The sequence below is a fragment of the Nicotiana tomentosiformis genome, chromosome 8 (genome assembly GCF_000390325.3).
Source record: "Nicotiana tomentosiformis chromosome 8, ASM39032v3, whole genome shotgun sequence".
NCBI classification, from domain to species: Eukaryota; Viridiplantae; Streptophyta; class Magnoliopsida; order Solanales; family Solanaceae; genus Nicotiana; species Nicotiana tomentosiformis.
Genome location: NC_090819.1, coordinates 128,057,396 through 128,070,214, shown reverse-complemented (window position 1 = coordinate 128,070,214; position 12,819 = coordinate 128,057,396). Strand labels below are relative to the sequence as shown.

General features: G+C 35.7%; 2 protein-coding genes across 2 annotated transcripts; one reads left to right on the top strand and one right to left on the bottom strand.

Annotated features, from left to right (window-relative positions):
* Nucleotides 1-472: 472 nt before the first annotated feature.
* Nucleotides 473-1,489, bottom strand: LOC104103891 (osmotin). The gene has a single exon (XM_009611849.4). The coding sequence runs from the start codon at nt 1,443-1,445 to the stop codon at nt 693-695; it is 753 nt and encodes a 250-aa protein (XP_009610144.1). The 5' UTR covers nt 1,446-1,489; the 3' UTR covers nt 473-692.
* Nucleotides 1,490-2,495: 1,006 nt separating this feature from the next.
* On the top strand, nt 2,496-3,470 carry LOC104103886 (proteinase inhibitor I-B). Its single transcript, XM_009611839.3, has 3 exons — nt 2,496-2,725; nt 2,835-2,909; nt 3,163-3,470. Exons 1-3 carry the CDS (start codon nt 2,623-2,625, stop codon nt 3,363-3,365), a joined length of 381 nt encoding a protein of 126 aa, XP_009610134.1. The 5' UTR covers nt 2,496-2,622; the 3' UTR covers nt 3,366-3,470.
* Nucleotides 3,471-12,819: the final 9,349 nt, after the last annotated feature.

Sequence of the window (12,819 nt, the reverse complement as noted above, 5' to 3'; positions counted from 1 at the left end):
AGCTTGTAATCTTAAATATATTATAGTTATAAAAACACGTCCTTAAAGTAAAAAGTAAAATTAAAAGTTTGAATTATTTTTGAATATAAAAAGATAGGAGGCATTAATAATATCTTACCCTTTACGTCAAAGAACTTGCTTATTTGCAGGAGGAATTGCATAGAAGTCAGGTAGCATGTGCAGAATAATTCAATTACGTACTTGAAAATGTTTCTAAAAGCCGCCTATAAATAAATATTTTCATCTATTGACTCATGACCTGAATTTAATGAGCTCCAAATAGTTTATCTTATCCTATCGTTTTATATTTTCAGTCTGGGTCCTACTCTAGAATATTATCAATACTTTTTTTGTTTGTTTATTGGTCTAAGGTTTAAGACTTCACTAAAACTTCAAAAGAAAAACATAAAAACGATTATTGGTCTAAGGTTTAAGACTTCACTAAAACTTCAAAAGAAAAACATAAAAACGATAATCCAAATGCATTCTTGATCTATATAACATCTAGACAAAAGTACATGTGACTCTTATTCATGTCTTATGTTTATTACAGCAAAGATCATCTCTTGACCACTTCAACCAAAATAAACAAAGTGTGTAAATTATAAAAGCGAGACAAAGTAGATTGTCCCACACTAGCGCTTTCACGCAATAATTCGACCAAAGGTGATCTTATTACAGGAATGACCGTTCTACTTAGCCACTTCATCACTTTCAGGCATTTCCAAGGGGAAATTTGGGTGAGCTTGACCATTAGGACAGAAGATAACCTTATAATTTGTACTACCACCGGGGCAAGTAAAAGTGCTTGTAGGATCATCTTGTGGGTAGCTATAGGCGTCAGGGCATCTTTGTTTGAAAAATTTTGAGAAAAATGTAGGACCACAAGGTCCTTGTGTGCAACAATATTGTTGTCCTCCAAATGTAGTACAAGGGTTATTACATCCTCCGGGAACCCTAAGTTCCCGGGGACATTCGCCGTTTATATTGGCCGTGCAATGAATTGCATGGCATTTCCCTCCACTAGGGTTAGTCGGGGCGAAAGTCATCGGTATGTTGAATCCATCTACTAAAGAAATGTCCCAAAAATCTAAGCCACTGAATTGGTCCAATGCGTATTCGGCCAAGGTGTTTGGTGGTTTACCCCACCCAGTGCATTGTAGGACTCCACCACAGTCACCGGTTTGGCATGTACCCCTACCAGCAGCATTAAAATTACAATTTGTACGACCCCATATACGTGCCATTTTAGTACCTCGTGGCGCATTGATCACCCAAGTTTGGCCTCGATCGAGGCGTCGGCCACCGCCTATGGGGGTCGACGCCGCCCAAACGGTGTACGGGCAGTTGTTTCGGACCTCGATAGTTGCAGCATAAGTACAAGTCACAAAGGCAAGGAGGAAGAAAACAAAAGAAGATCTCAAGTATCCCATGTTTGTGGACATTTTTTTTTTAAAACAAGTTGCGTTGTTGGATATAGTGACAAATTATTTGGTGGTTTATATAGGAGTATGGCGGCTTTTCGCACATAGACATTAATCATATATATATTTATTAACATTTGACTAGTAAATGGATAATTCTCAAGGATGCTTTAGTAAAGGTGGAGGCGGCTAAAAGTATAAGAGCCGCCTAATAAACTAATAATTTTATGAATATAGAAGTCAATTTATTTGGTGATGATGCTGACCTATAAGCTCTGTAACGTGACACTTGTAACAATATCTCTTTTAGACAATTTCTTGCTTTCTTTTATCTATACCATTTTTTTAATTCACAAGAAATTGGCAGATAGCCATCATTTTGAAGCTATTCAATATTAGTTGCTTTTTAACATGAAAATAAACTTAAACAAAAATATTTTTTCGCAAAAATAAGAAAAATATATAAAATTTTTATTAGAGTTTAAATATTTATCAGTTTGAACTTCATATTTCATACTCCCGAAATTTTTATGGAGTTTGCACAGATCATAAATTTTTCATGTAGTTTTAATACTAAATCTTGGAGTTTCACTTTTAATATTGATGTTATATTGTCCCCTACTTATTTTTTCTTCCTTCGTTTTCTTTTTGAGAACTATTTCATCTATTTATATATAGCAGCTCATTAAGTAGATGGCGTTATTCTGGATGTGGAATAAACAGAGAAGAACAACACAGAAGATTAATGCCAATCGGGTAGACTTGATCAACAATTTAACAAATAAGCTGATTGTAGATAACATAAACTCATAAAGTTACGCCAATTCAATAGAGTTTGTTGAACAATTGAACTAGCACAAAATCATGCCAACTGAATAGAGTTCGTGAACACTTAACAGGTGGAGTAAATACAATATAAATTCTTCCGATAGAAAAATTTCTGAAGAACTACATGGGTCCGGAGATCATTTTTTAAATATATTATAAAACAATCAGTTTCGAAACAAAGTCTAGTGTAGTACTACCAGAACATCAACTCATATAAAAGTCGACAAAAAGAAATTCTTTATCATCGACAACACATCAAGCTTATCTTCAACTTATTAAATTAGTCTATTATGGCTGCTTAAAACAACACGTAGCTCAAGTAGATTGAGGCAAAAAAAAATCTCCTATAAATATATCACTGTAAAACCAAATGAATCTAACATATCAAAATATATACAGTTTCCTTTCTTTTTATTCTTCAAAGACTATGGTGAAGTTTGCTCACGTCGTTGCTTTCTTGCTTCTTGCTTCACGTTAGCCATTTCTCATTCTCACATTTATTTCTACGTTATTTTTCTTTCACGTTTATTTTTGTTTATTTTTTTTTTTTAAAAACTTACATGAATTATTCTATATGAACAGTCTTTCAACCCCTCACTGCTCGAGATTTGGAAATCAATGTCTTGCAACTTGATGTGTCTCAGTCTGGTTGCCCAGGTTTGGTTTTTATTCTTAATTTCATGTTTTCTGCTTATTCCAATAATAATTAGTTTCATTTTCACATATTTCAACAATATATCCATTTTTATGTATTATCATTATTACTAGTGAAATTTAGTTGTTCATTTTTTCTAATATAAATTTAATTGTGATGTACTGTTAAATTTATATATAATAGTGCATATATATTATTGTTTGATATTCTTTAATTTCATCATAATATCTCGCTCATTGTATGTATAAATTATAGGAGTGACAAAGGAAAGATGGCCAGAACTTCTTGGAACACCAGCAAAGTTTGCTATGCAAATAATTCAGAAGGAAAATCCAAAACTAACTAATGTTCAAACAGTACTTAATGGTACTCCTGTGACAGAAGATTTAAGATGCAATCGAGTTCGTCTTTTCGTTAATTTATTGGACTTTGTTGTACAAACTCCCCAGGTTGGCTAAGGGATTATAGGCATATATGTAGCCTCCAAATAATAAATTGGAGCTGTATGGTTAACGTTTCCATGTACTCCATTGTTTGGCGATAAATAAATGGGGCTTTTTATATTTATAGGATTAATGGTACGTACACTAACAATGTACTACTTTTTTTTTTTTTTTTGTTATATACTAGTAAATTGGCCGGGCGCGGTTGAACTTGGTAATAAATTACAAATTCTTTTCTTTATTCTTGAACATCCAAAGTAAACTTTTGCTACTACTAAAAATCACTTCAGCTTTTCTTACAACGGATAATTTTGAGATACAAATTTATAATTCAATTCAGATGTATTTCATGAACTTTTCAAAAATGAAACCAAAAATTCAAACCTAATGTGATCTTGTGAAAATAAAAAGTAGTCATAGTACCGTTATATCACAGTAAATTTCTTCTTTTATATCACAAGTATTTTTTCTAAAATAAAAAAAAAATTATGTAGTTTTTGTTAGTCCCGCCAATATTGCTGTATTTGTAAATAATAATTTTGGGAAATATAAGTTATCGTAATGAAACAGTAATTAATTCGAGCCCACTGAATTCACAGTGTTTCCTTAAGGAATTTAATCCCCTCCTAGTACCCAAGGTTATGGATTATTTCCTCCCAGGATAGAACGAATCACACACTGGTGTAGCGGTACTTCAAACCCCAGTGTTTCAGCGAACTCAAAGTCCGGTAGCATATCACACTTACAGTTGCTTTGTTTGAAGTTAAAACAATGCAGAACAAAGGAATAGAAACTCAGAAAATCGTATGGAAATGCTGAGAGGAAGGAGTGCAATGTATAGCCAAAGTTGAGCGTTTTCAGTTTGGTTTGTATATTGTGTGTCTTTCTTCAACAGCTGCTGCACATATTTATAGCAGCCATCTTTGAAGATGAACGACCCTCCACCTTCCATGATGGAGCATGCACTAGCTTGTTTGTGGAGCAAACATTTGGCCATGGTGGGAAGAGCATTAGGCAGCTCCTATTGCAGTTAGTGAATAATACACGGATTCGAACATATCCGTTATAAATGTAGATAATCTTACGTTAATATTTACTATTAACAAATAAATTAGGTCCAAAAAATTAATCAATCCGAAGCCGAAGCCGAAGCCGAGCGAGTGACGACGACGACGACGACGGCGCGAGGCTTGCTTTCTTCTTAACTCTTTAAGAGCTACAAGAAGAACAATTATATATATACCCACCAAAATTTTTTTCCTCTTCCAATATGGGACAATGTCTCATTGTCAAGAGGGGAAACTTAAAATTTTACTCAAAATTTTTATTTTCCCTCCATTTCCCATTCACCCTCATTTTAAGACTATTTCATCTTAAATAACAAAAACCTCAACAATCCCCCACATGAATGGGGAATGGCTATATCATAGAAGTATGCATGGAAAAACTGTGTGATTTGCAAGCAAGGATTAATCGCATCTGGATAAGTAGGTTTCCCTTTGAACTTTCCGTAGTGAACTTATGTCGGATATACTCGCTCAATCGGTAGATTTGATATCTTTGAACCGTCGATCTTTGGTGTATACGTTTCAGCCATGAACACTGCCTGGTTTCATAAGTGCGTAGAGAACTGGCCTTACAAAGTTCTCCTTGAAGCGGCTAACACTTCACACTTACATAGGTGATTCCTAAACGTGTCATCCTGTAGATACACTATTTGATATACCCCGTATCAAATTTAAAAATCATTAAAAAGTCTTAATGCTTTATCCTTGGTACTGAACATTGTCTCATCACGAGAACAGACTAAAATTTTATTTGACAATGTTGAACTGCCATTAATGACTTTGTTTGATCTCCTTGAACCTAGATCTTGGGATCTCCAATCTTCTAGGTAGAGTTACCGCCACGATGACTTGTTCTCGGCCATAGCCCCATTCCCTTTGATGATTTCTCAACTACCTCTCTAGTTAGACCTTTTGTAAGTGGATCCGACACATTATCACTTGACTTTACATAGTCAATTGTGATAATTCCTCTATAGAGTAATTGCCTAACTGTTTATGTCTTCGTCGTATATGACGAGATTTACTGTTATACATAACGCTCCCAACCATTCCAATTACCGCTTGACTATCACAATGTATGCATATTGGTGCCAACGGTTTGGGCCAAAATGGAATGTCTTCCAAGAAATTCCGGAGCCATTCAGCTTCTTCACGGGCTTTATCTAAGGCTATGAATTCAGCCTCCATTGTAGAGCGGGCAATACATGTTTGTTTGGACGACTTCCAAGATACAGCTCCTCCACCAATAGTGAATACATATCCACTCGTGACAATGCCAGACCATGAGGAGTCTTATGGATCTTAATTCCCAGAATTAAATCAGCAACTCCCAAGTCTTTCATATCAAACTTGCTATTGAGCATACGCTTAGTAGCATTTATGTTGGCAATGTCATTACTCATTATCAGCATATCATCCACATATAGGCAAACAATGACTATGTGATTTGGAACATTTTTAATGTACACACATTTATCACATTCATTTATCTTAAAACCATTTGACAACATTGTTTGGTCAAATTTCGCATGCCATTGTTTGGGTGCTTGTTTTAGTCCGTAAAGAGACTTAACAAGTCTACATACCTTCTTTTCTTTACCTGGAACCACAAACCCTTCAGGTTGTTCCATGTAAATTTCTTCCTCCAACTCTCCATTTAAGAAGGCCGTCTTAACATCCATTTGATGAATTTCAAGACCATACACTGCAGCTAATGCTACTAACATCCGTATGGACGTAATTCTTGTAACTGGAGAGTATGTATCAAAGTAGTCTAGACCTTCTCGTTGTCTATACCCTTTGACTACGAGTCTTGCCTTGAATTTATCAATAGTGCCATCATCTTTGATTTTTCTCTTAAAAATCCATTTAGAACCCAAAGGTTTATTTCCAGGAGGAAGATCAACCAATTCCCATGTATGGTTGTTCAATATGGATTCTATTTCACTATTGACTGCCTCTTTCCAAAACAATGATTCCGAAGAAGTCATAGCTTCTTTAAATGTTTGAGGCTCATTCTCCAATAAGAAAGTCACAAAATCTGGTCCAAATGAAGTAGACGTTCTTTGACGTTTACTACGTCTTGGATCCTCCTGATTACATGTACTTTCTTTTGTTTCTTCCCGAGGTCGTTTAGATCCTTCACCAAACGTCTCACATTCCTTTTTATATGGATATATATTTTCAAAGAACTCAGTATTATCTGATTCTATAACCGTATTATTATGAATGTCGGGATTTTCTGATTTATAAACCAGAAATCGATATGCTTTACTATTTGTCGCATATCCTATGAAAACACAATCAACGGTTTTCGGTCCTATCTTTACCCTTTTGGATTTAGGAACTTGCACTATTGCCAAACACCCCCACACTTTAAAGTAATTCAAGTTGGGCTTCCTTCCTTTCCATTTTTCATATGGAATGGATTGTGTTTTGCTATGGGGCACTCGATTTAATATTCGATTAGCCGTAAGAATGGTTTCCCCCACAAGTTCTGTGGCAAACCAGAACTTATCAACAACGCATTCATCATCTCTTTTAATTTGTGATTCTTTCTTTCCGCAATCCCATTAGATTGGGGTGTATAAGGGGCTGTTGTTTGATGAATAATTTCATATTCTAAACATATTTCTTCAAAAGGAGATTCATATTCACCACCCCTATCACTTCTTATCATTTTTACTTTCTTGTTAAATTGCGTTTCAACTTTATTTTTGTATTGCCTGAATGCGTCTATTGCTTCATCTTTACTATTCAGTAAGTAAACATAGCAATATCGAGTACCATCGTCAATAAAAGTTATGAAATACTTCTTTCCACCGCGAGATCGTATTGACTTCATGTCACAAATATCTGTGTGAATTAAGTCTAAAGGATTTGAATTCCTTTCAACTGACTTATAAGGATGTTTAACATACTTAGATTCCACACATGTTTGACATTTTGATTTTTCGCAAGGTTTTATAATTGACATGACCCAAACGTACATGCCATAAATCATTTGACTCAAGTAAGTAAGAAAAAACTGAAATATTATTATTGTTTTCCACAACCATTACATTCAGATTGAAAAGGCTCTCGGTGAGGTAACCTTTTCCTATAAATATTTCATTCTTACTTATGACAACCTTGTCGGACACAAAAATGCACTTAAAACCGTGCTTAACAAGAAGTCCAGTAGAGACTAAATTCTTTCTCATTTCGGGAACATGAAGGACATTGTTCAAAGTCATGACCTTGCCATAAGTCATTTTCAGAAATATCTTTCCATAATCTTCAACTTTTGTTGTTGAAGCATTTTCCATATAAACTGTCTCTCCGGGTCCAGCAGGAGCATAAGTAGCAAAAGCTTCTCTAACTGCACAAACATGGCGAGTGGCTCCAGAATCAAACCACCACTGTTTAGGATTTTTCACCAAGTTACATTCAGAAAGCATGGCACACAAGTTATCAACATCATCATGCTTTACTACCATGTTTGCTTGACCCCTTTTCTTGTCTTTCTTCGGAGCACGACACTCCGTAGATTTGTGTCCGATTTTCCCACAATTGTAGCAGTTTCCACTAAACCGCTTCTTGCTTGGGTTGTATTTCGGACCAGAAGCCTTCTTCCTCTTTTTGTTATCTTCAACAATATTTTCTCCCATTATTGTTGAATTTCCACGGCCTCTCCTTTCAGTAGCTTTATTGTCCTCTTCGATTCTCAACCGAACAATGAAATCTTCAAGGGACATTTCCTTTCGTTTGTGTTTCAAATAATTTTTGAAGTCCTTCCACAACGGAGGCAACTTCTCAATCATTGATGCTACTTGGAATACTTCATTGATGACAAGACCTTCAGCAAGTAGATTATGAATAATCACTTGCAATTCCTGGACTTGGGTAATAACAGACTTGCTATCTACCATTTTGTAGTCCAAAAATTTTGCGGCAACGAATTTCTTCATCCCGGCATCTTCAGTTTTATATTTATTTTCAAGCGCATTCCACAATCCCTTTTGACGTCTCCACGCCACTGTATACATTATACAGATTATCATCTAGTCCGCTAAGAATATAATTCTTGCATAAAAAATCAGAATGCTTCCACGCTTCAATCACGATAAAGCGTTCATTCTCTTAAGTTTTATCTGGCAGATCAGGAACATCTTCCTTGATGAACTTCTGAAGACATAACGTAGTTAATTAGAAGAACATTTTCTGCTGTCAGCGCTTGAAATCAATCCCGGAATTTTTTTTGGGTTTTTCTGCCAGTGCCAACGCCGGTGTTTGACTTGTCGATGCGTTGGCAGTCACCGCCGGAACATCTTGGTTTTTGCTTTCAGTCGTCATTTTTTCTGTAAAAGAATGACACAACAAACGTTTAATAAACATTTTCAAACTTGAGTAAAAATCACGTAGAATTTAATCTCCAATAAAACGCCACGAAGGCTTTACTCTCCAAAATGGGAGTACACAAAACCACAAAGGTTTTAGTTTGCAGAATAATAAGAATAACACAAATACACAAATAAATAATTAAATTCCTTAAGCTTGTTAGTCCCGCCAATATTGCTGTATTTGTAAATAATAATTCTAGGAAATATAAGTTATCGTAATGAAACAGTAATTAATTCGAGCCCACTGAATTCACAGTGTTTCCTTAAGGAATTTAATCCCCTCCTAGTATCCAAGGTTATGGATTATTTACTCCCAGGATAGAACGAATCACACACTGGTGTAGCGGTACTTCAAACCCAGTGTTTTAGCGAACACAAAGTTCGGTTGCAAATCACACTTACAGTTGCTTTGTTTGAAGTTAAAACAATGCAGAACAAAGGAGTAGAAACTCAGAAATTCGTTTGGAAATGCTTAGAGGAAGGAGTGCAATGTATAGCCAAAGTTGAGCGTTTTCAGTTTGGTTTGTATATTGTGTGTCTTTCTTCAACAGTGGCTGCACATATTTATAGCAGCCAGTTTTGAAGATGAACGACCTTCCATCCTCCATGGTGGAGCATGCACTAGCTTGTTTGTGGAGCAAGCACTTGTCCATGGTGAGTAGAGCATTAGGCGTCTGCTATTGCAGCTGGTGGTTAATACACGGATTGGAACATATCCGTTACAAATGCGGATAATCTTACGTTTATATTTACTATTAACAAATAAATTTGGTCCAAAATATTAATTAATCAATCGATCATTCGACCAAATCTAAATCTAAATCCAAATCAGAATCCGAATATGAATCCGAAGCCGAAGCCGAAGCCGAGCCGAGCCGAGCCGAGCCGAGCGAGCGACGACGACGACGGCGCGAGGCTTGCTTTCTTCTAAACTCTTTAAGAGCTACAAGAAGAGCAATTATATATATACCCACCAAAAATCTTTTCCTCTTCCAATATGGGACAATGTCTCACTGTCAAGAGGGGAAAACTTAAAATGTTACTCAAAATTTTTATTTTTCCTCCATTTCCCATTCACCCTCATTTTAAGACTATTTCATCTTAAATAACAAAACCTCAACAATCCCCCACATGAATGGGGAATGGCTATATCACGGAAGTATGCATGGAAAAACTGTGTGATTTGCAAGCAAGGATTAATCGCATCTGGATAAATAGGTTTCCCTTTGAACTTTCTGTAGTGAACTTATGTCGGATATACTCGGTCAATCGGTAGATTTGATATCTTTGAACCGTCGATCTTTGGTGTATACCTAGACAACCATAAGTCACACAATCAACCCTTAACCGTCTTTGGTTCTCATTGTTGTGTTCGTTTCAGCCATGAACACCGCCTGGTTTCATAAGTGCGTAGAGAACTGGCCTTACAAAGTTCTCCTTGAAGCGGCTAACACTTCACACTTACATAGGTGATTCCTAAACGTGTCATCCTGTAGATACACTATTTGATATACCCCGTATCAAATTTAGAAATCATTAAAAAGCCTTAATGCTTTATCCTTGGTACTGAACATTGTCTCATCACGAGAACGGACTAAAATTTTATTTGACAATGTTGAACCGTCATTAATGACTTTGTTTGATCTCCTTGAACCTAGATCTTGGGATCTCCAGTCTTCTAGGTAGAGTTACCGCCACAATGACTTGTTCTCGGCCATAGCCCCATTCCCCTTGATGATTTCTCAACTACCTCTCTAGTTAGGCCTTTTGTAAGTGGATCCGACACATTATCACTTGACTTTACATAGTCAATCGTGATAATTCCTCTAGAGAGTAATTGCCTAACGGTTTTATGTCTTCGTCGTATATGACGAGATTTACCGTTATACATAATGCTCCCAGCCCTTCCAATTGCCGCTTGACTATCACAATGTATGCATATTGGTGCCAACGGTTTGGGCCAAAATGGAATGTCTTCCAAGAAATTCCGGAGCCATTCAGCTTCTTCACCGGCTTTATCTAAGGCTATGAATTCAGCCTCCATTGTAGAGCGGGCAATACATGTTTGTTTGGACGACTTCCAAGATACCGCTCCTCCACCAATAGTGAATACATATCCACTCGTGGACTTAGAATCAGTTGAACCGGTGATCCAATTTGCATCACAGTATCCCTCAATCACCGCAGGAAAATTACTGTAGTGCAATTCAAAGTTCTGGGTATGTTCTAAATATCCCAAAACTCGTTTCATTGCCATCCAATGAGATTGGCCTGGATTGCTCGTATATCGACTCAGTTTACTTATAGCACAAGCTATATCTGGTCGTGTACAATTCATGATATACATTAAGCATCCCAACACACGAGCATAATCCAATTGTGATATGCTTTGGCCTTTATTCTTTGCTAATGCAAGATTCACGTCAATTGGAGTCTTTGCAACTTTAAAGCCCAAGTGCTTGAATTTTTCAAGTACTGTCTTAATATAATGAGATTGTGACAATGCCTCACCTTGAGGAGTCTTATGGATCTTAATTCCCAAAATTAAATCAGCAACTCCCAAGTCTTTCATATCAAACTTGCTATTGAGCATACGCTTAGTAGCATTTATGTTGGCAATGTCATTACTCATTATCAGCATATCATCCACATATAGGCAAACAATGACTATGTGATTTTGAACATTTTTAATGTACACACATTTATCATATTCATTTATCTTAAAACCATTTGATAACATTGTTTGGTCAAATTTCGCATGCCATTGTTTGGGTGCTTGTTTTAGTCCGTAAAGAGACTTAACAAGTATACTTACCTTTTTTTCTTTACCTGGAACCACAAACCCTTCAGGTTGTTCCATGTAAATTTCTTCCTCCAATTCTCCATTTAAGAAGGCCGTCTTAACATCCATTTGATGAATTTCAAGACCATACACTGCAGCTAATGCTACTAACATACGTATGAACGTAATTCTTGTAACTGGAGAGTATGTATCAAAGTAGTCTAGATCTTTTCGTTGTCTATACCCTTTGACTACGAGTCTTGCCTTGAATTTATCAATAGTGCCATCATTTTTGATTTTTCTCTTAAAAATTCATTTAGAACCCAAAGTTTTATTTCCAGGAGGAAGATCAACCAATTCCCATGTATGGTTGTTCAATATTAATTCTATTTCACTATTTATTGCCGCTTTCCAAAACAATGATTCCGAAGAAATCATAACTTCTTTAAATGTTTGAGACTCATTCTCCAATAAGAAAGTCACAAAATCTGGTCGAAATGAAGTAGACGTTCTCATTGTCAATTATATATATACTCACCAAATTTTTTTTCCTCTTCCAATATGGGACAATGTCTTATTGTCAAGAGGGGGAAACTTAAAATTTTACTCAAAAATTTCATTTTCCCTCCATTTCCCATTCACCCTAATTTTAAAACTATTTCATCTTAAATAACAAAAACCTCAACAGTTTTCATCATTTAGAAATATTAAACTTCACTAAGTAATTAATTTTAGGTGAAATAACTATTTTTCCGTTATTATATTTTCTTATAAATAATTACTACTATCTAATAAGAGGGAAAGCAAGGACCTCTCCGTCAACATGCCCGCCTATTTTTGAAATTACAGATTTTTCAGGCTGAGTTCGATATTCTGTTTTATAGGATGTTTCTGTTTTGATTTTCTTTTATAGACCTGAATATGTAGACCCCATCTGAACTTTCATTCACATCTCATTTTGTATTTGCTTTTTATGGTGGACATGTGGTCACACCGACAGAACTATCTTCTCTCTAGCCTTCTCTTGCCTATTATAGCTACAAACAAATAAAAAGTAACGATAGCAACTATTTTTTAAAAATCAAACTTTAAATATTACCATTATTTTTATTACACCAATGTGTACTATCCGTTTCTAACTAATCCTTTTACATGCTACTCTAATGTAATATACTACTATGATTTTATTAGTGAAAGAAATGATATGCTGGCAGCTCATTTTTTGCAAATTAACTAAT

Coding starts and splice junctions, on each gene's coding strand:
- LOC104103891 (XM_009611849.4), bottom strand. CDS start 1,445: ATGTCCACAAACATGGGATACTTGAGATCTTCTTTTGTTTTCTTCCTC.
- LOC104103886 (XM_009611839.3), top strand. CDS start 2,623: ATGAATCTAACATATCAAAATATATACAGTTTCCTTTCTTTTTATTCT. Junction 2,726..2,834: donor TTTCTTGCTTCTTGCTTCAC/GTTAGCCATTTC, acceptor CTATATGAACAG/TCTTTCAACCCCTCACTGCT. Junction 2,910..3,162: donor GTCTCAGTCTGGTTGCCCAG/GTTTGGTTTTTA, acceptor TATAAATTATAG/GAGTGACAAAGGAAAGATGG.